The sequence below is a fragment of the Gallinula chloropus genome (genome assembly GCF_964237585.1).
Source record: "Gallinula chloropus genome assembly, chromosome: 18".
NCBI classification, from domain to species: Eukaryota; Metazoa; Chordata; class Aves; order Gruiformes; family Rallidae; genus Gallinula; species Gallinula chloropus.
This window is the reverse complement of record NC_140103.1, coordinates 2,957,402-2,980,800: the sequence shown is the minus strand read 5'-3', so window position 1 is coordinate 2,980,800 and position 23,399 is coordinate 2,957,402. Positions and strand designations below refer to the sequence as shown.

Sequence of the window (23,399 nt, the reverse complement as noted above, 5' to 3'; positions counted from 1 at the left end):
ACAAAAAGCCTTTGCTCTTATTAAGGATTCTTCATTGTTTTCCTCACAAAATTTTATATGTAATATTGGATTTTGAGGTGGTGGGGAAGCCAGCATTGTTTACGATGCTTCTCCCCACCCCCCAGGGACTAGGAGGGCATCTGACGTGATTGGACAGTAGGTCTGTTGTCTGAAGTGTTTACCATAAGCAAAATACATTGTATTTATTTAATACTAACAACTATTAATAACCAATTCTGGAAGCTATCTGGCAAAAAAATCCCTGCCATACACTATTCACGACAGGAAGAGCAGGAACCGCTGCCTCATGTCTGTGCCAGGAGAAACTTTTACCTTCTCTGAGCATCTGCAGGAGCAGACAGTGTCTGAGTGAGCTCAAGCCAAGGTCTGACCATAAGCCAGCAGTTCCACTACAGGCCATGTTGCTGCAGATGAGGCACAGAACTGTCATTCTGAAGACAATGTGGGTTTAAAATATGGGTCACAAGTGGATCTGTTGACCACTGTTAGAAGGAAAAGGGCGTTCAGACACAAGGCTGTATTGTCTGCTATAATGCATCACAGCAGCAGTCGATTCTGTTCTCTTTCACAGTGCACAGAAGTGCCCGTGCACAGGCAGCACAATGTGTAATTATACAACTGCTGCAAACCAGAAATATTTGCCTTTTAAAGGTACATGTGTCACCTCACTGCAAATTTCCGTGCCACATAAATGAAACATTTTCTGTAGTAAACCTGTTTGGCAAAATAACAAATGTCATTTTCAAACATCGTGAAACCAGTATAGGAAGCAGATATTCACCAAATGTTTGTATTTGTGTATTGCCTGGAGTAAGACAGTGAACCTGTTCTGAACAGCTGAATTTTCTTTTGAAACACAGCCAGTGTAAACCCCAGAACTGCCAGTGCTGTAAGTACACGCTGTGGTGAACACAGATCGTCTCCACAGATGATCTCACTGGAGAGTATTTCCCATCACTCTTAAATCCATCTCGAATCAGTTGAGGCACAAAACTTGGTATAAAACCATGTGAGCTGATGAGGAAGGGGGTTGTACATTCTGTTTATCCCAGAGGCACCATTTCTCTCATTCCTGACAGACCACTAGGTCTCTTCCACAAGGAGCTGAGCTATACTTTCCTCCATACTGCAGCACACCCTCTGAATACAGCCCACAGCACCCAGGTTTCTGTATCACTATTTAATAAGTAGGTGATTTTACAACCCTACTTTTCCTGTGTCCCTTGCTACAGCCTCACAACAGGACTATGACCCAGACTGAACTAAACGAGACAGAAAGTTTTGCCTTTTCTGTGTTTAAGAGAGAAAGTTTAAGCTGAAATTCATTGTTTAAGAGGTATTTTCTCAATGTTGATGCTTAAGCATAGCTACTAGTTTAAAGTAATTTGCATTAGAAAAGTAAATGGCATGCTCCCCATTATTCTTAAAATGCCGAATTTTACGCTGGATTACACAGAACACATAATTCACCCGTTAACATCTCTCCCCGTACCTGCTGATTCACTTACTGTCTCGTATCACTAGAGGGAGCTGCCTTCTTGCTTGTAGCAGACAGAGAAATGATGAAATTAGTGGGATCAGCAAAAAAAAAAGCGTAACAGCATGTTTTCAGCTAATTGTCCCCTGATAGTTTTGAGATAAGGCAGATCTTGGTGTTTTGCTTCAAAATCCTGCACTACATTTTGTATTTTACAAAGCTTCTGCCTGGTGAAGCTTCAGTGAGCTCCATCATCAGCCTCCAAACATCCCGAAAGGTGTCTGCAGCGATGGCAGCGTTGAAGCATAGCATGTTCCTTGACTCTGACAGGCAACATGAGAGCTGCTCTAGAGAGTTGCTGTCACTTGCTTTGATACCAGTTTTGTCCCTCTGAACTAGTTTCCTTCTATACCCTCAGAGTCTGTATTGGCAGTGCTTATTAGCTGGCTGGAGCATACAGACAGGAGGGGAACCAACTTTTTAAAAGGGCAGATAATGGCAGAACAAGGGGGATGGAGTGAAGCTGAAGGAGGGAAGTGTTATATGAGATATTAGGGGGAAGTTCTTTACAGAGACAGTGGTGAGGGGCTGGAATGGGCCGCCCAGAGAGGTTGTGAGTGCTCTGTCCCTGGGGGTGTTCAAGGCCAGGTTGGATGGGGCCCTGGGCAACCTTGTATAGCTCCAGGCCTGGAGGTTGGTGGCCCTGCAGGGATGTTGGAGCTCTGTGATCCTTGGGGTCTCTTCCAACCCAGACCAGTCTGTGATTCTATGATTCTATGATAATCCTCCTATAGCCTGTGTGTGCACAAGAAGTCAGGACTTTGCCCCTCTCCATGCTACTACTCCATACCAAAGTGTGCTGTTACTTGCCCAAAAAGTGCTCAAAGCCTCTGGACACACATGTGCATTTCTTGCTCTGTGCAGCCTGGTGCTGCTTTGCCGTGTGGGTTGTTGCTTTCCTGTCCATATGGCAGGTGTAGTGGGTTGAGGGAATTGTGTATAATTGATGAGCGAGAGAAGGAACATTCCATGGAAATTCAGGAGGCTGATTAGGTCCAGATTCAGGTCCAGCTCTCTCTTGATGGCCTGTGCCAATTGCAGCTCTGCTGCTCTGTATGTGACATGCTACACGTGGAAGGGGCAGCAGCAGGGTGAGGTACTGCCATGTGCTGCAACATCTGGCTGGAAGCTGAACTCTGGCCAACCCTCCGCACCAGAGGATTTAGATATAAACACAAAATATGGGGAGGACAAGAGCAGCACAGGCCACATTAATCCCCTTGTTTAGCAAGCAGCTACTCTCCAATGACAAGTGGGATAGCAGACGTATTTATAGAGAGAAGGAACTGATTCAGCAGGCGTGGAGATACAGATTCTCCAAGGCACTGGAGAATGCAGATGAGGCATTGATTTTCCTGCGTAAACAAGTGTAGCCTTCAAGTTTAGAATCTCTTGCTTGGGGATTGCTCTTGCTGAAGAAGGGCCAAACAGCAGCCTGTGCTGCGTATCTCAGTTATGATCAGTAGTTAGCAAACCTCTTCTCTGTATCTCTGTTTACTTGTCAATTACAGCTCAGTACTTGCATGCTAACAAAGAACTGGAATGCCTGGGTGGTATTTTACCCTTCTGTTCCCTGAAGAGCAATGTAAAATAATGAAGCCATTGAGCTAGCACAGGAGTTTTGGAGGGGAAGGACTGCCCTGACCTCAGCATCAAACGGGTCAGTCCCTTCTGGATCTGTTGCTCCATTCCACCCCAGCCTTTCAGGGCTCTTCATACACCTCCAGGCTATAATGTAGGCAAAGTTGTACTTGCATCCAAAGTTGCAAGTATGTATTTTTGTAATAACTGGTTTCGACTGATTGCTGACATGGGCAGAAAGAGAAAAAGCTGTCCTTGAGTAAAGCAGCGGTAAGTGCTTCTGCCTAGCTTCAAGTGATTAGAAAAATGAGACTTTTAGCCTGGCTTCTTTAATTATATGTCACAGAGATTCTACGGGGTTTTACCGAGATTCTGCAGGTGCAGCAGAAAGTGATTTAATAAATAGCATTTTTTCAAAAGGACTGAGCATATGTACATTGAAGCTATCTGGCTGTGCAGTAAAAATGCCATTCATCATAACGTAAGAGGACGTGAAGTTTGGCCAGATGGCATTTTCTTTAACACAGCATGTTGCAACACAAGAATTGCATCTGGAAATAGCCACAATTAGGAAAATTATGTTCAAAGGGAGTGAAAACAGATAAGGACAAACTTTGTGTTCACTTTGAGATCAACACCATTGGTCAAGCCTTGAGCAGAACAGCTATAACGTCATTCAGATTGGGGCACAGATTGAAAATCCTTCCCAGTTTTAAACCATGTTCTAATAAACTCCCATACTTCAGAATAACACAGATATTATTTTAAAAGCTATTAGACAACTTAGCAACTATAAATTTCAGCCTGTACATTTTTTTTAATAAAATGACCTTATTTGTTAGCATTGAAGGAGGCATCCTCATCTGGCTTTTGAAAGTGATGAGCTGTCTGCATGCCTGCTGAAGGACTGTTCACTTGTCCTTTTTCTATTACATTGCATAAACCCAGTAGAAACAACAGTTCTCTCACCCACAGGATTTTCCTAAATAGAAATACTTCACAAAATTATATCTGGTAACTACAAGTATCAAAGAGTCTGAATCAGTCCTCAAATTTAGAAATATTGGGTTTAAATCCTTTTAAAAGGATGAATTCCTTATTTGGCATGTGATTTCTAGGCAATTCAGTATGATTTCACTTTTTCAAACACACTCCAGAACCAGGAGATACACATCATTGAAATAAAAGATGAGATTTTCATCCAGTCTTTTGATTCTGAAGTGTAGAGGGTTAAGAAAAGCCTCCTATAGTAACACCATAAGTTGCAAGTGAAATTTGCAATCGAGCTGTTTATAAAACCACAGCAACATTCAATCTGCATCAGGCTTGAAGCATTAAGAATTTATTTCACTCACATCCACGTACACACAAAAAGCATCCTGGCATACAAAGAAGCCCACACCTCTGCTCCTTCTGGGTTGAAGATCCTTCAGAATTTAAAGCAGCAACAAACCCTGTAGGTTGTGGGCTCATCCTGAGCCACGGGGTAATTTGGATTCAGACAGTCTGGATAGGGACACAGATTTTACCTGAAGTTTCCAAGTCAAAGCCATTTTCTATTTATGACCCACATTTCAATTCATTTATGACCCTGGTTGCTGTGACAGTGGCACAGCACAGAGTAAACACACAACCTGTTTGCATAAGCTTAGCTATTCATCTGAGAAGCTCCAAGCAGCCAAGAACATATCACTGGTAAACATTACATCACCTCTACTGTAAAAGACAGACAGGAGAGTTACAATAAGGAAGTAGCAGTGAAAAAGGTGCACCTAGGACTAAGTAGCTTTGTTTGCTTAAAAATGAAAGCTTTTTTTCATGGGTTTTCCTCCCCTTATGACAAATTTTTTAAAAAGTAAAAATAAAGCCTGTCCCCCCCATACAGGGAGAAGCTGCAAGCTGGAGGGGGCATGTGTGATGCTGCTAAAGTCCCCAAAGAGGTTGTGAGGCTTTTCTTCTCTTGTAACTAGTGGGTCTGATCCTGTTGGTGCAGTGAAGGAGCAGTGGGAACATGAGTAGCCGTACCCCACGGTCTGGCCTTCTGGCTTGGAATGAGAATTGCTGCCCAGTCCCTCCCCATCCTGGTACAGGCCTTCCTGAGTGCTACCTCTTCCCCCCTCAGCAGTACCTGCAGGATTTTATGCTAACAGTTTTATTGACAGGATGTAGGTAGTGACATTTTCCTTCTTCAGATAGGATAGAAGTAAATATATGCAGATAACTTATTCCAGGAATAATGGCAGATGTCAGATTTGGGAGGCTTCCAAAACAGTCCCGGGGAAGATTCAAAAGCAAAATGCAGTTAGGAACAATGCTCACCTCTCCCCCTTCCCCTTTTGGCAGTCCCCTACCTACACATTCGGACTCAGGCATGTGTTGAGCAGTGCAGCCAGACCTGAAATGCAGCAGGGAATGCTGAGGAGCAGATGCTCTGGGACCTCACTGAAAATATCATGATGCTTTTAGATTATTTACAAGGTGTGCTGGTCTCAGTGGTGAGCAAGCAAGCCAACGCTTAGCAAATGCTTCAATCCCTAAGGGACTTGGACAATGTAGAAACACATTTTCAGGGCAGCAACCAGAACCCAAAGGAGCCTGGTTCCACTGCCTCCCTCTGGTAAGCTCTGATACTTTCTTTGCCCACATCTGTTAAATGGAGCACAATGATTTCCTTGATTTTTTATAGTTAAGACATGGTGACTGTCACTGTCTGTGTCCTAAGCTTCCACAGGTGAGGGAGACCCCAGCTACACAGCACTGGAAGAGAAACACAGGAGGCATTTGGATGATTTGAGGCAAACCTCCCTACTACTGGCTCACAGCCTGAAGGTACAATAAGCAACCTGTGCAACAAGCAAAGAGCAATTGCAGTTCTGCTATCCCAGGAAAAAAGGTGCTAATGATCCCTGGATTCAGGTGTAACCAATTTGCATGAGCTGACTCTGCAACAGGTTGATAAACCCCATGTAAGCTGGGGGGTGGGGCCAGCCTTGATTTGCTATTTGGAATCTCTAGTGAGCAAAGAGGTATTGGTTGGCCAAAACAAGTACTTGCACTGCTCTCTGAAGGTAGCAGGATGTGATGGGAGTTGGCTGCACAATACCTGTGCTGCTTTCTCAGGATTTGCTGCCCTTTGGTCCCCAGCTTTGATGACTCATGTGGCTTGGTTAAAAATATCATTTATAGCATGTCATTTCCTAATGCAGCCCCATCAGCTCCAGCAGAAGGAGCAGCTTACAGTGCTGAGGGAGAAAGCAAAGCTTGAGGTTCAAGAAAGTGAGAGGGTTTTGAGTGACCTGCTTCAGCACAGTTCTGAGGTAAGTTACTGTTTCAGATCCTGTGCTGCTACTTCTAGGTTTGGCAAAATGTTCCTCTAATCTCCAGTGGTTTGGTTAGTGTTTTTTTTCCTCACTTATAGTCCCTTGATCAAAAGGGATTCTTTTTTTTTAGCTGATAAAACCTGTGGATCAGGGTAACTCTTTGGAAGTGCCCAGGTAACAGAGTCCCTTAGGCTCTCATTTGGACTGTTAATCTGAAATTACTTGGGTACTGCAGGTTTTGGAGCCCATGGCTGGTTTTGCTGTAAAATTAAGCAGAGGGTTTTTTAAGTCATCAGGAGATAATTAACACGATCCTTGCTCAGGCATGAGAGCCTAGTGAGATACTAATATTGAATTAAAAATATCTTCTTTTTTTATTTTTAAATCAGCATGCTGTTTCCCTGCAGCCTTGGATTCTGAAGTTAGCTGGGAACAGATGGACTTCTGTGGCTGTTTGCTAGAATATGAATTTAGCCCCATGTGAATAAACACAAGCTCAGACCTCATGTGCAATTCCATGCTTTCCTTACACTGTTGAGAGTATTTGCCTTGGAGGATGCTTTAGCTCAATTAACACCTCAATATGTTAGAACAGTTCAGACAGGAGTGAGCTCTGTGTGCCTGTTATTAAAGCCCCTAAGGATGAACACAGTGCCCTGACCCCCATGAAAGCAGCTCCAAATAAGCAATAGTTAGTAAGCTGTTATACTACCTTGCTTCCATATGCCCACACAGTTATTTCACTGTGAGTAGTATACAGCTTATTAGCTAATCCAACCCTTTAGCAATTATTGGCATATGAAAAGCATTAGCTATGATGAGGGGCTTTTTCAAGAGGATGAGGGGAGAAGTCTTAAAAGTTTTGCCTTTCAAATAGATAATGCAGGTCTACAGACAACCTCTGTGTTTGCAGGAGCGCAGGGGCTCTGAAGGCAACTTTTCTTCTATGCCAAGACTAGACCATGCAGAGGAAATGCAGAGAGGGCACGGACTGGAAGGTGATAATGCAGCTAGCAGGTACAGAAGGTGGTACACAATGAGGCACTGCAATGGCTACATGAATGGCTTGGGGCTCTAGAGCATTTGCACTGTGCATGGTTCCTAAAATGGTTGGTTGTTTCGCTTATGTGGCTGTCACAGTCTATGGCCTAACCATCTTACTCATTCAGGTCTGGTGGGAAGCATCCATATCTGCAATACAGTCTTTTTACTCTGATTTATGCACACACCATAGTATTAACACTTTTGAATGTTATGGGTGATCTTGCCTTTTTTTTTCCTAAAGTAGAAGCCCCTTTAAAACTTAATAAGGAAAATACAATTTTCCTCATTTTGCTTTACCATCATATACCTTGGTATGAATGGGAATATTTCTTCTGCATGTGTATATGTTTGTTTAAAGTATGATTACATTAAAGACTTGAGAACTGTTTCTAGAATCTCATGGATACAATTACCAGAAAGGAACTTGGCACAGGTAAAACTTGTAATATTGCACAAAAATGAGCACTGTGCTAGTTTGAATAAAGAGAAGATTCAGCCTCCACAGAGGACTTGACTTTGAAGGCTAGGAATTTAAATAGTATCTCTGACTGCAATTAGAAAATACTTTCTCTCTTTCTTATCTTCAGTAATCAAGAGGCTTATTCACTGAAACAATCTGCATTGAAGACAGAAAGAGATTATAGTCTGATGGATCCCAAAATATTGGAAGAAAGAAAGCCTCTGGGAGGAGGCTCAGTGCTTCAAGGAGGTGAACACTAAGCTAAAGGATTCGGTGGTTTTGGGCAAATGCCGCCATTTTCTAGCATGGTGTGAGAGAGAGTATTGAGGGACTAGCACACAGAATCACAGTTTCACTAATTTTCTAGCTGATTTTTTGAAAATTTTGACCTAAATACTTATATTCAGTAGGCATATTTAAACCATGGCAGCTTCCCTTTGTGCTTCTGACCTTTCTACACAAAACAGTCTTGGAAGTCGTTTACTCTGTAGGCCTCACTTTCTTTTTACCTGTTTGCCATGGGAGTGAGGTTTCTTTTTACCTGTTTTCACTTGGGAGTGAGGTTAGTGTTCATAACTCACTTCTGGAAGTGCACAGTTGCAGGGTGACTCCCCTCAGGCTCCCACTGAGGGCAGCGCTCAGGCCCGGCCGCCATGTCTGTGCAAAGGCGCCTTGAGTTCAGGAATGGCTGCTCACTCGTGTGCTGTGGGAACTGGTTTTGGGGGTCTCTTTTTCCTTCTGTTACAAAGAAATATTATACTTACAGTGCCTTAAATCCTCTCCCACCAGCAGAGCACAGGAAGCTGCTGCATGACAGTCAAACCTTGAATCTGTTGTCACCTCCGATGAATCTACCCCAAGGAGAGACCAGTGCAGGGGACAACTCTGGGGAGAGCAGTGACCAGGCCAGCTCCAACAGCCGGGTAACACCAGCTGGCTCCTGCTAGTGGGGTGGGGTGTGTGGGTTTTAGAGGGTTTTTGTGTTCTTTGCCTTTTAGTTCCTACATCAGACTCCTCACCTGCATGGCACTTCTTCAACAAACGCGATCTCTGCTCTGTCCCCAGTGGAGCGAAGTTGGCCGGCACTACGGAGCCTCCAGCACCTTCAGCCATTTTAGCTTGTCCATGGCGGAGCAGTGTCTGAGGGGAGAAGAGCTGAGAGCTCGACACCAGGCTGCACTTCTCAAGCTCCGCAAAAAAGCTCTCCGGGAAAAGGCCAAGGCTGAGTTGGCCTGGCTGAACCACCAGAAACGGTGAGGAGGAGACCTGGGCACAGCCTAGGCCTGCCCTGAACTGGGATGGGTCCCTCAGCAGGAGATTGAAGTGCCGCTCTCTGCTCAAAGGAAGAAAAACTGCCCCAGCTCAGCGAAAGAGCTAATATAAAGTCTCCTCTTACAGAATAAGTGTGGCTAATGTAAAAGGAGAGGAGTCTATGCAGTTTTACTCTCTCCAGAGTACAGCCGAGCTCCCTGCTGCAGCCTGTAGCAGGTGTGGAGTGAGCCTCTCCTCAGCCCTGGCTGAGGCGCTGGGGCAGTGGGAGCATCTGGGTGTGAGGCGTCCCTCAGCGCTGGCTGTGCTGAGGTGCTGGGAGGTACAGCTTGGGCCCTGCTGCTGCACTGCATCCCTCCCCAGTTGGTGCCGAGCGCTCGGGGAGGTCTGGCTGCCCTGGGAGAGGTACAGGCAATACCACCCCAGGGTGGTGTCTCCAGGTCTAGCAGAACTGTCCATGCAGGGTGAGGTAGCACAGAGGCTGATGTAGCTCCTGCTGCTTTGAGAGGAGCTTTGCTCTGAACCCTGGCATTGTTTTCTGCCGAATGTTAAATTCAGGACATCTGATTATTTGATTGTGATCCCCTTCCTTCTCTGGTCTCCAGCTGTCTGGAAAACCTGCACGATAGTAAAGGAGCCTCTGCCATGGCCACAAAGCAGCGCAAAATCCTAACGGAGCTGAAACAGGAGCAGGTAACACTGCAGCAAGAGGAGCTGGATTTCATCTTGTAAACAGTGGGAGGATGCACCTTGGGGAGGTGCCTGGAGCTACTGCGGTTTGTTTTTCTTAAAGTCACTGGTGTCACTTCACATGCATTATTCTGCTTTGCTTCCTGCATTCAGTGAGGTGTTTTTGTGCCAAAGTCAGCAGTCTGTAAATCTCTGAGAAAAGAAAACACCTATTTTTTTTCTCTGCTACTCCACTGCTACTGTGGATTTTTCTATTAGTGCTATAACAAGCAGGTCATATAATGTAGGTTTCCACTGATTTATGCAGATTTATGCTTCTGATGTTGAAATACATTAATCTGACAGCTAATTTTATAGGCTTGTTTCCCCCGCTACTGAGAAGAATGCTGGGCTCATAATTACACTTGGTAATCAGAAAAATTCTGATTTTCCTTATGTAGTACAAGCTTCTCCTTTACTTCAAAGCGTTCTTGTGCAAACCATGAGCATCCTGCAGTTCTGAATAACCTGAAGGTAATTAATTTCCAGAGGTCTTACCTCAGAGAGACCCCATCTCCCAGACAGTGAGCAGTGAGATCCCCTTAATTGCCATCACTTTTCACAGGTAACCCCCAAACAGCATTAGTAAAAAATAAAACTGCAATTTTTTTTCAAAAACAGAACAGAACCTGCACATCAAATTTTCAAGATGTTTGTTAGTAGTATTGCCTTATGCTAGCAAATATTATACATGCTTTTAAGTAGGTCTCTCTTCTGTTATCTTGGCTCTCTTATGCTCCTTTCTTTTTCTGCTTTGCGTAGGCAGAAATCCAGCACCTGCAAAACATCTACAAGGCAGCCCATCAAGAAAGAAAGCTTATTTTAAAGCAGCAAAGAGAAATTTTAATGATGCAGCGTTCAACAGCTCAACTTCAGGAAAAGCTGCAGAATATGACTGCAAAGCAAGAGGTTATTAAGTCACAGTCACTAGATGTGTTGGTGGGTTTTTTTAGTGAATAATAACTGGAGTCAGAGCTGATACTACAGTTAAGGAACCCAGGTGAAACCTTATGTATTACCTTTTCTTTTCAGCTTACAGGGGGCTCAGTAACTGAAGCAGCAATAAAGCTGAACACAATGAGACGTATTTCTAGCTCAGAGTTACACTCCTCCTCAGCAGAGTCTACAGCCAACCCAGAAAGGCCTGATCTGTCAGGGAATGAAGAGACTTGCATCCAGCTCAAGAATAAGCAAAGCAAGGAATACAAGGGGTAAGTAAAACCCTTTCCACAGTGATAGCTAAAGATAAGAACCAATCCAATGGAGAGGATAAAAGCAGCTCTATCACTGAGCACATCCTGTCCCACCATCTCCACATTTAAGTAATATCTTGAATTTTACCAGACAGTGCACAGTTTGTATAAATACTGACTCAAACTCTTGATCAGGGACTGCTTCTGATGTGTTGAAGACACACAAAAAACCCCCCAAACAGTAACAGACCCAGCAAAACTGGTGGTTACAGGGAGTTACATTACAATTTCAGTATTCCTGTGGATCACAAATCTTAACTCCTTCAATAGAACAAGCTAAATCTGAGCCTTAATCCTGAAATTCAGAGCCTGTGTATATATCTGTCTCTGTATGTGTTTTCATGTAGTACTGGGATTTATATTTATGACTAGGAGTTGGAGAAGTTTGATGCCAAGAAAAGTCATGTTGGTCTGCTAACACAAGCTTAGTGCATCCCCTTCCCTGTGCAGTGGGTAATAAACTACTTAATCCTGTGTGCAAAAGGTGGGGTAGTTGTGATTTTTGGTTAGAACAGCTCTGTGCTCTTGCATTCAGTGTCAGAGTCTTCAGGGCTTTAAGCAAGCCAGTCCTTGCAGGCTTTATGTATTTAAAATTCTGCTTGGATGGTTTGTGTGTGAGCAGGTAGATGCATTTCACAGTGATTATCTGTGCTAGAATGTGTTAAGCAGCGTTATCTAAGTCTGAGTCTGGGGCCTGTCACTGCTGTGTTAGGAGCAAATGTAGCTTTGAGATCAGATTTAGGCAAGTGAACTTTCATGGCATGAAGAACCAGGGTATTTTTAAAGGATGCTAATGATAATTTGCATTTTCATGATGGCTTTTAACTATGAAGTCAAAACACTTTGCAACCCTATATATATTAAATTTCAAAATAGCCATACAGAATGTGTAAGACTGTATTGATTTAATTGGTGAAATTCACTCCTTTGTCATCCTCTGGCTCTAATCCTGTGTGACATTCAACCCCTCAGAGCAGGTTTGTGTTTCACTCAGGATTTAACCACAGAAGGCTTTTGTACTGCACAGGGCTTGATTTTCTGCTTAAACTGATGTGTAGAGGTGTCATGTAAAATGCCTGCAGCCAGAGGTGCTCTGGGGGTTAAGTCAGACTGTTCTGAGAAGGCGCTGGCCTCCTCTTCCCCAGGCCCTGTACCCCAGCACCCCTGCCAGCTTCTCACTGAGCACTGCAGGTGAGGACCCAGCAGTATCTGCTCACAGAATCATCATGGTTGGAAGGGATCTTCAAGATCAAGTCCAGCTGTCAGTGCTACACCACTGTAACCTCTAAACCATCTCCCAAAGCATCACATCTACCCATATTTTAGCCCATTCCAATGCTTCACCTCTCTTCCAGTGAGGCAAATTTTCCCAATATCCAGTGTGCTCAGAATTGGAGCCTTCAAAAGCAGGCTGGGATGAACAAAAACATAGTTTCCTTCAGGAAAAAAAAAACAAAAACACAGAAATGCAGTTAAAGGCAAATATATATCTGTATGAATTAAAAAAAATCCCCACTTTTGTTCAGTGTTACCCAGACACTTAGCAGACTGAGTCAGGTTTGTGCATTTACTTAAGTCCCCATGGGGAAAGGCTTTCAAATAAATCCTTGCATGGAACTGATCTATAATTCATGGTGCTATTGATTAAAAGTCATAGAAATCTTTAAAAGGTTTCTTGGCTGTGCTTTCACTTCTTATTACTGACAAGCCTGCTCGTAGGAGAACAGTGAATATCAGTGTCAGTCTAGAGCAGACAGAGCCTGGTGGAACTCACAATGCACCCAAACTCTGTGTGATTGTGTATAGATCCCTTTCCTGTGGAAGAGGGCAGAGTGGTCGTTATGCTAATTATCCACCAGCGTAGGTATGTTCCTATTTTATACTGACCAGGAAGATGGTTAATAAGCAATGCTGGAGGAGGATGGAAAGGGTTGGGAAATACTTTAAATTACCAACATGTAGAAAACCCTGCTGGTTTGGGGTTTTGTTAATGGATATTAAATATTAGAAACAAGGATACTGAAACTTGTAATTGTTATAAATTGAGAAGCTTTTAGCTTAGAACTGGGACTATATCTTCTGAATTGGGATACTTATTTTGAAGTCCTTAAACATTAATGATGTTGAATAATCTATAGGCTTGCTTTTCCACATTGCAAAAAAGGGATAGGGATTTTGCTTCTGGACACTGTCATACTGTTAACTTTATTCAAGAATATATTTAACTTTTAAAACTGTTATTGGAGGGGGAAAAAACCCAACAACCAAAACCCACTAAAACCAAATGAAAACACCTACATGTAAATCACTCTTCTGGACAGAATAACTTATTGAACTGCTCATTCTAGAACTTGTAGCACTAATGGGATGATTATGCCATGATTAACTTGGGAGCATGAAAATGACTCCCAATCACTAATTCGTTGTCTGTTTACAGCTTTTCTACTGAGAACAAGAAAACTCCAGCACAATGCCAGGAGCAGGCAGAGGAGTCCCCAGGTTTGCAGCAGCCCCTTGGTATGCAAGGTCCTGATGCATCAGAAACAGTGGTCAAGAAAGTGTGTGGTGCTACCAGCCAAACCACAGGCTCAGTCTTTGCGATTAAAGATTGCACAAACACAGGTACCCAATGAAGAAGGCTTGTGTAGCAAGCCATGTCTGAGCACCCAGTTAAACTGAATGAGGGCAAAAGTTGAAGTCTCAGCTCTCTGGAGCAGCTCAGTCTTTCAGAACAGGTCTGTTGATGTAATTAGCACATAAGGGAGAGCTTGTGATGTTGATCTGTGCCTTGGTTACCTCCAGCATGGGTTTTGGTACCAGGGTCTGTTCAGAAGTAGCAGTAAGAAGCTGTAACCAAGGCAAAAGTCTTTCTGTTGAGGTAGCAGCTGTGTGTAGACAAAGAAAGAGAGAAAGTAGAAACTTCTGGAAGTGAGCATTACAATTGCTACCATGTAACGGGATGATACATAAGGTGGTGATGGGATAAATAAGGTTATTGGCCCTTTCAACTTCTGTTCATGTGACAAGGAATATGTAGGGTGGAACTAAGTCACCTAAACCATAAGTGTCTCTAAGCCTTTTTGACTGAGCTAAACCAAACACTATAGTTATTGATGGGGGAGAAAGTGCAGCATTGGAAACATTGTAACCTAATGTCGTACCTTTCAGAGCTTAATGCCCAGGATCCTCTTTTATTACCTTTGGAAGATACAAATTCAACTAGCATGGATGAACTTCTATCCACAGCCACCACAACAGAAGGTGGAAAGTGTGCATTTCTGGTAAGCATCACCTCTGCAATTCCATTTCTGCCTACAGAAATTGTGCCCCAAGTTATATTCACCTTAAGACAGGGCAAGCACAAGACTCATCTGGCACTTATGAATGCGAGGTAGAAATCAGTCCTGTGTATTGATTACATGCACTTCAGCTGAAGACTAAATTTTGACATGGGCAGGTTTGCTGCAACTTTCCTGCCCCTTCCATTTCCTGTTGCTAATGAGTGACAGTGTGTTTAAGCCATCTCTTGTGGATTAGTGTTGTGCTGCTCCAGGAAAAACGCAGCCTGTCTCCTGGAGCAGTAAACTATTGCTTGCACATAGCAGCTGCAGAGACTAGTCCCTCTCCAATGCCCCACATCAGCAACACAGCCCCAGTGTGGATGTACATACAGGAGCCCATGTGCACTAATATATCTTGGTGTGAATGTGTAGATTTAATCTCTGATTTCTTAACTATTCTTTGTGCCAGTCTGCCACCAGCAAAGTCCTTTAAGACACTGACTCTGTTTTGTAAATATTTACATTCTAGGAATCTGTGCTGAAGGAAAAGGCATTTAGTTCAAACCCAAAGATAGATCCTAAAGACAATGAAGGTATTAATCCATGTGACAGTAAGTTCATGGGGAAAGACTTGGGGATGCTTTCTGCTCTGTGTAACTTATGCCTGGTTCAGGCAGAAAATACTCTTCAAGGAACTGGTAAATCATATTTAATGCTATTATGTCCAATCTGTTTCAACCACTTCAATCAAACTTTAATCCAGACAGAAAGAGAGACAATCTTCTCATTTATTACCTGAGTGTCTTGTTCACTATACCCAATGTATAAATCACTGCTAGGCAAGATGGTGAAGATCTCTCGAAGGTTTATTATGAGATATGATTATACTGCTTCCTCAGAACAAAATCATAACTTATTCTGATTGTGTCGTTAACAATTTACTCTCTTTTGAGGCATTTTTAAAATAATTTAAGGGTGTTCTGTTTAAAAGACCATAGATCAGTTGAAGATAGACTTTGACAGGACGTGCTGGAGATATTTTTGTTTCCAGGTTTTATTCTCAGTTCATATTTCTTATTCTCAGTAGGACATATAAAAAATAAAACTGGCTGTTTATATATGAGCCAGTTATATCATTTATATAGTTCTGGGTATGCATAATCTCTGTATTATAAATATTTAAATATTGTGGCAATATTTTGTATTTGTGTTAGTTTTCTAATGACCTGTGCTTTTGCATTTACTCCTAGACAACATAGCAAAGGAGAAGATAGACTTCTGTAATCAAGACTTAAAAACAGTGGCCTTGATAATAGAAGTTTGGCATAGGCTGCACCTTAACTAGATTCTCAAGCCTATCTTTAAGCATGTGGATATCAAATTGTCTGAAATAAATCCTGTCCCTGAGGCAAAGAGAAATTTTCCCGTGGACTTCAGTGGACCACAGTGTCACCATCAGTGTTTTGACCTCATTATTTTTTTCTTTGGCAAGGACTCTTGTGCTGTTCCATAATCTGGAGTGTCTGTGCATAGGCACTATTGTAATCTCCCGTAGCAAGCCTTAGATCCTTGTAGTCATGGCTACTTTTTGTGACAGATGAAGACAGACCCTGTATTTCCCTTCTGTGTGGAACAATCTGTGTATTTCAGGTGATGCTGCATCATCCTTGGAAGGTCTAGAGAAAGAGTCTCTGACAGTGGACAAAGCACACAAGGACCAAAATTGTCATAAACAGCTAGAAGAAGAGCAGGACCACTGCAGTCTATTTCAGGCATGTGGCAATCATATTTTTATTGGGTTTTTCTCATGTATTTTTGACAGGAGAAATCCTCTTTACTTGCTGTCATGGAGATACTGTGCTTGGAACTCTGCTTTTGGGCAGAGAAGCTGAGTATTTGTTGTACCATGTTAAAAATATTGCCCTTAAGTCTGGCAGAAGTCCAGTAGATATTCAATGGTATTCTCTAGGTTTCCAGTTTATTCAGTGATTCTTGATCATATTCTCTGCAGGCTGGAAAAAGGAAGAAAGACCTTTCTTCTGATGAAGATGGGGAAAAAATATCAGCACTGATTTCAGATGAAGCTACATTAATGAAAACCCAGTTAAGCAAAGAAAGGTCACCTGAAGAACAGAGGTACTGTACCTGTCAAGGCCAGAACATTCAGTCCTTCCTTCCATGTGTCAAACCTCACCTTTGCTTATTTTATACCTGTGTTTGTAATTCTGTTGTGGAAAGAGAAGGCAAACCTGCATGACATTAGTCTGGGACTTCTTGTCTTGAATAATCTAAAAAAAAACCCCAAATACCACAAATACCACCCCCCCAAAAACCCAAACAACCAAAGCCCAAGAAACCTCCATGAAAACAAAATTCCTTTTATGAAACAGTTTGACATAAGACTTTTCACATCCATCAAACATTGCCTGCCAGTTTTTTTAGATGACCTAATTCTTTGGAGTCAAATGAAGGTGTGCTGACATCAGTTTGGTGTGTGGGAATCCTCTTCATAAGATTTTGGACTAGGGCAAAAGCATCTGAAGTAACAGTTAAAACATTTAGCATAACATAATCTGTAGGTACCTAATACACCCAAAGAAATTTAATCCATATTCTTGAAAGACAGTGTGTGCCATACACTTAATTTCAGTTTAATCCAGCTATAATGTTGTGTTTTCAGATTTAGCACAGACTCTGAGATAAGGTTGGAAGTCACACACACAGATGAGAGAGCACCTTCAGAAGTCCCTTTGTCAGAAGGTAAGGAACACATTTTATCTGTAGTTATTTAACATATTCCCTGAATAATAGCTCTTCCTAGAGTTTGTCCTGAGAGGATAATATCCTACTCCTTGTACCAGGTAGTCAAACTACTTACTGGGCAAAAATAATAGTGATATTAATGAAAATCTTGCAAATGCTTCTAATCAGCTGAACTGGAACTATTGTATTTGCTTGTTTGCTACATTACTGAGTTCCTCATCTTTATTTGAAAAGTCTGATCATTTTTGCATGTGTACAATCATATTAGAAATAGTCCTCATTGACTTTGTGTTTAATGCTATTGTCTCATGAATGCAATTTACAGCTGAGGATTACAGGATTTGAATCCTAATCAGCAACTTCCCTCTTTTTTTTTTCTGAAATGCTGATTTAAAAAAAAATATTTTTAACATTCCAGTTAAAGAAGTAAAAGTGCCTGTCCCTTATGAGATGCATCAAGTCGATAACAGTCAGTGTTTGAAGAATTTGGATCATATTTCTCATGAAGTTTATGATGAAGAACTCAATTTAAAAGCATTTTCCCAAGGATTATGTTCCCCTGAATCATCATCCAAGTCAAACAGCTTCTCTCTGAGATGTGGAAGTAGCAAATCAGACTCTTCACTCCCAGAGTTTCAGAAAATGTCTGCAGTTTGGATTGAAATTTTGGAAAGTTCCATTTCAGACTGTGAATTAGAACTGAAAAATGGAGAGGACACAGATGTCAGTATCCCAGAAGAGTTTGTGTGTGACAATGGTAATGCATTTCCCAATGCTTCTGAAGCGACTCTAATAGCAATAAGTAATGGAAAGGAAACATTACCTAGTGACAAACATGATGAACATGAAAGGGCTGAAGATGACAGCACTGGAACTTCATCACACTTCCAGAAATACCCTGGAGATGTTTCAGATCATGGATGCACTGATAATTTGCTTTCTTTCATTCCATCAGACAAAGTAAATGCCTCCAAAACAAAGTCAGCAGATTCCTCCCAATCTGATAACCCTACCAAGGGAAAGGATGAGCCACATCTGGATGCCTCAGAAAATTACAGTAGGAAGCAAACCAGTTCTCAGGACATCACAGAACGAGGTAATGGTGCAGTTGCCAGCTCATCATGCAATGATGATATTTACTCACCTAAGATCTATAAACAGCAGAAACCTAGTTCTACAACTGGTGGAGAGAAAAGGGATAATGGAATTCAGAGTTTACTTGTGACTCAAAATAGAGATCTCATGGGGTTTCTGCTGACAGGTTCTTTGAAACATCTAGATTTGGTTACTGACCAACTTAGCAACATGGTGTCTTTCCCACCTGACAAAGATATTACAAATAACAAGTCATTAGCATGTCTTTCTCCAAGAAACATATCAGTTTCAGGAGGTGAAAATCATGCACAGCTTTTGAATGAGCCACTCCCATCCATCAAACTCAATGAGATTGTATCTCTGCCCACATCCATGCCAGGAATTTCTGAGGAAGTCCATACAGAAAACAATTCATTTGAGTCTTTGCAAAGGACAGCCACAGGTAATCACAACTCAACAACTGAAAGGCAAGTCATAAAAGAAGGAAGGGGGGGACTCTGTTCTTCTGTCTCCTCAGGAAAACAATTGTTTCAAGCTGAGAACTCTTCTTCCAAAGGTGAAGATGATACAATTTTTATTAGTGATGAGGGTCTCCCTCCAGCTGATGATACCTTGTCAGAAATACTGTCTCCTGTTGATGAAGTATTGTCCTATGGAAGTGCTGACTTGCCATCCTCTAATAAAAAGGATTTGTCATTTCCTAGTGAAGATCTTCCTCCTCCCCCTTTAGGTGCAGATGCAATGAAAAATGATGATTCTACCTTCAGCATGGATGATTTCCCATCTCCACCAGAACAAATGACAGCCTCAGAGACCAGACAGTGTATGGATGAAGATATATCACTGAAAATGGATGTATTACCCCCATTACTTGATAACTCTGTGCCTGAAGAATTTCTTCTGCTCGATCAAGAGACAACTGATGCTTTTTCAACTCAGGGTGGTGGTGTCTCAGAACAATTGTTAATTAAAGATATTTCCAATGTAAAGGAGGGCTTATTAAAACACCAGCAAGGAGAACATGAGACACCTCAGCAGCATCTGGAGTTTCTGCCTGTGTCAAACCCTCCTCCTGGTCAGATCAGTAAGAGTTCTGACTTTGAGGTGGAACAATGCAAAACACACTTAATGCTGCCCAAAGCTGAGGAGGATGGTGATGACCCATTACTATCCTTTGAAATTGGGGACAGAGTGTTAGTAAAGCAGACCCACCCTGGAACCCTAATGTTCAAAGGACGGACTTACTTCGGTAGTGGTCACTGGGCTGGTGTTGCACTTGACAAAGCTGAAGGTGATAATGCTGGAACTTATGAAGGGGTGAAGTATTTTGAGTGTGCTCAGCACTGTGGGGTATTTGTGAGACCTGATGAGATTTCACACCTCTTGGAGACTAATGAAAATGGTTCCAATTACACCAGGGATGAAGACTCTGACTCCTCCTGTGATGATGGGTCCTTCAAAGGAGACTGCAAATACTCTGAAGATAAGCAGAGAGTGGGTTCTACAGAGGAGAAGGCAGAAGACACAAAAAGCACAGGAGGATCAGAAGTGAAAGAAAACCAGTCTAGGTTACACAGTACCTTGCTGTTTGGAAAAGGGCAAAAGCTTCCACATTCTGACCACTGTGAGCACAAGTCCCTCTGCCAAAATAACTGCTTGGGATCAGATAAAGAAAACACTGAACTGACACAGATAAAACAAAGGCTACTTGCAGATGTGCTTCCTATGAAAAGTAAATCCAGCAACACAGATGAGCTGAACACAAGCAAAAATATTTGTGGCTTGGTAGAGGACAAGAAAAGAAATAAACTTGCCAATGTTGCAGGTGAACTCAGTAAAAAACTTCTGTTTGACACTTTAATTGCATTTTCTGAAACAGCTCAGCACAAATATAAAAGTGTCTTTGAAAAAGACATGATGAATTATGGCAAAGGCCCAAGACAAGACGACAATCAGAAACTGTTTCTCCTCAAAGGAAATTCAGTTGCTGCCTTATCTGAACAATCAGCCAAGGTTTCTGATGTTTTACTGTGTGATTTTGATAGGCTTGGCATTCACAGTTGTTGCACAGTAGCAGAAAGAATTGTAAGTAAATTTGTAGCTGATGCAGTTAAAGAATACAAGAAGATTAAAAGAAAACATGGATCAAAAGCAGACAAGATATTTAACATATCTTCAGAGACTTCTCAGATGACTTTGCCAGTAAGTACAGTGAGAGAACTTTTGTTTAAACTGTTGGACCTGAAACTTTTTCTTAAATAGTCCATCAGGAAGTACTACCATGGAAAGCTCTATTTATTTTAATTATTTTTTGCTTTGGGAGGTGAGGGAGCAGTCCCAAATCAGAACAACATTTCAAACTGTAAAAAAATATTCATAGAACTCCAAATTTGGAATTCTATCTACTTTGAATTATGTGAGTTAAAATGTATTCTTTTATTGATGTATCAATAAGACTACTTGAGCCCATGAGTAGGAAGATGGATTTAAGTATAACCCTAATGAGTTGCCAATAATTGTGATAACTCTAAAAATTGTGGAAGAAAATTATGTAGTGTATCACCTGGCTTTTCTTTTTTCCCTCTACTGAAGTTCCTTACAAAAATCCTTGATGCTGGTGTGTTTGGAAGCTCTGATGACTTTGATCATTCTGACCAACATGTGCTGGTGAGACAAACACAAAAGCAATATGTGTATAAACTAGATCAGTGGCACTCGGCTCCATGGAAGAAAACTGTGGAAGTTCCTCTTGTGATACCACACTACAGTTCATACATTACAGAACTGGCTGCATGTGCTGTAGAAGAATTATGGACCCCAGAAAATATATACTCAAATTTCAGGAGAATTAGTGTGCCAAAGCACTTTGAATGTGAGGATCTCCCAGGGAATGATCTGGAAACAGAAAGCAAGAGGATGTATAATCAGGTATTTTTAAAGCACTGTTATTAAACCTCTCTAGTTTTCTCTAGGCTGACTGTATCAGCTAGTGCTTGATATTATTCCAGCTGCTAACACTAAATACTGCTAAAGGAACACTGAAAGAAGTATCACAAAATGCTGCTTCTGGTAATTTTTCCCCTAGAACAGGTGTCTCTGCTGTGATACCAGCCTTTTGTTAAAGTTTTTCAGTTATAAGACCTTGCACACCTAGGCTAGTGTCTGTTTGGAGCCTGTTTGGAAAAAGCCAATCTTCTTGGAAAGCTGGAAGTCCAAGTCCTCCTGCCTTGGATGTCCTCTGAGTTTGGGCAGACCTTTGTGTTCCTCAGCATTCAGAAACTATTGAGTTTTACAGGCCTCTGCCTACACAAGGAGATTAAATGGTCCCATCGGGGCCTCTCCATACTTAGTGAGGAGGATTCACACCTTACTGTCCAGTATCTGCTGCTGTACAGGTTGACATGCTCCACGGGTAATGGAGCTATAGGAACATCAGGGATGCAGGTGATGTTAGCAAATGTTGCACTGAGATGCAATCCTTTACTGTCACCAGCCCAACATCCATCAGAAGGGGTGAGAAAACTTTTGAAAGGGCATCAGTGAGAGCTTCAGTTTACATTGATAGTCTGGTTTTGTTGTTATAGGTTATATTTGATTTGACTCACGAGTTGCTACGTGCAGAGTACCAAGTAACTGCACATCCAAATACATTCCCATGGATGAAAGAAACTTTGGGATCCGACTGCTCCAGGCGTCTTTGCAGGAGAACAGGTGTCGGTGAGGTCAAGGTACATTCTGGAAATGGGAAGTGTACAAATGCAAGAGTCAGTGAAGAGAGCAGATATTGCAGTGGCAAAAAGACCAAAATGTGAAATCTGGGAGGACTGTGGCAGTGTAACTGAGGTGATTAGAGAAAAAAACAGCCTTTCTTTGAAATGCTTGAGTATAAGTACCCTGAGCCAGTTAGTCTAAATATTCCAAGAATATAGACCTCTTTAGAGAAATGGGAACTAACTGGGCTTCTCAATATCCCTGGTTACAACTATGTTGGGTGTAATATCTAAAATAATCTTATGTTTTAAATGTCTTGGTTGGCCACTATTGATCAGCTGCTTCTAGGTGAGTTCCCTAAACTTTAAGACATTTCTAGATGCCCCACTGGTATCTGGCACTCACTTGCAACCTTCACAGTGACAAAATTCCTACAAGCAGAATTCTTTTCAGTCTTTTTTATTTTGTAGACATTTGTTCAGGGTGAAATTATTAAAATAATGAACCTGGAAAAGAATGACTTAGAAATTAAAAGAAAATTCCTTAATATGACCAAGTATGGAAACTGTAAGAGAGACAGAGTGGACCTTATCCTGGTAAGCAGACTTCCAAATGGACATTTGTTTATCTTCTCTAGGTTTCAACAAGAAATTCTTGTGCATTTGTGAGAATAGGGTTTAATTAAAATAACTTTAGAATTTCAAGTTGCTGCCTTATCAGTACAACTGCAATGATCATCCAGTATTTCCAGTTCTTGTGAGTGCTTTAAATTAAATAAATTCCATGAGCAATACAACAAAATAAAGTTGTTGGATTGGTTACAGTGGTTTAGTACCTTGAAGTAACCATTCATACCCATGTTGTATTTTAGATTCAGGAGCTCCACAAAGAAGAATCTCAGTGGACTTACTATGATGATGATGAATTAACTGTGAAGATGAAACTGGCTGAAGACATATTTGATAGTTTGATTCTAGATACAATCAGAATTCTTAATAAGATTTATCTGAGAAAAGCCTGTGTTTAGAAATTTTCCCCAAAAGGATCTAATGGGGGAATTTTTTACTTCTCATTATTTTTTTTTTTTAGGCAAGAAATGTGATTTAAGAATTTTAATTCTGAACTTGTACCAAATACTGGTGTGGTCTTGGCCTAACTTATATGTTCATGTTTACAATAAAGGATGCAAGCAGCGACTCAAGCAGGTAGAAAAATGTGATGCTAAATATTCTCCTTGTTTTGTGCTCTGGAGTGCTCACTGAGATCGATGCTGTTATGCTGATTTCACACAATCTAAAGAGTGGAAATTTTGTTCTTGTCTGGATTTTTTTTGGT

General features: G+C 41.6%; 1 protein-coding gene across 1 annotated transcript in view; it reads left to right on the top strand.

The window, feature by feature from the left end:
• CCDC187 (coiled-coil domain containing 187) overlaps window positions 1–23,091 on the top strand; it is a gene marked incomplete at both ends in the record, with an annotated part of 40,639 nt that extends 17,548 nt beyond the window's left edge. The window contains 20 exon segments of the mRNA XM_084272716.1: window positions 5,862–5,968; window positions 6,346–6,456; window positions 7,373–7,476; window positions 8,091–8,212; window positions 8,753–8,886; window positions 9,029–9,216; window positions 9,838–9,925; window positions 10,724–10,900; window positions 10,994–11,172; window positions 13,652–13,836; window positions 14,383–14,495; window positions 15,025–15,193; window positions 16,146–16,267; window positions 16,507–16,631; window positions 17,176–17,255; window positions 17,683–20,555; window positions 20,946–21,281; window positions 21,938–22,081; window positions 22,535–22,660; window positions 22,936–23,091. Of these exon segments, the coding sequence (XP_084128842.1) occupies window positions 5,862–5,968; window positions 6,346–6,456; window positions 7,373–7,476; window positions 8,091–8,212; window positions 8,753–8,886; window positions 9,029–9,216; window positions 9,838–9,925; window positions 10,724–10,900; window positions 10,994–11,172; window positions 13,652–13,836; window positions 14,383–14,495; window positions 15,025–15,193; window positions 16,146–16,267; window positions 16,507–16,631; window positions 17,176–17,255; window positions 17,683–20,555; window positions 20,946–21,281; window positions 21,938–22,081; window positions 22,535–22,660; window positions 22,936–23,091 (5,639 nt within the window).
• Window positions 23,092–23,399: the final 308 nt, after the last annotated feature.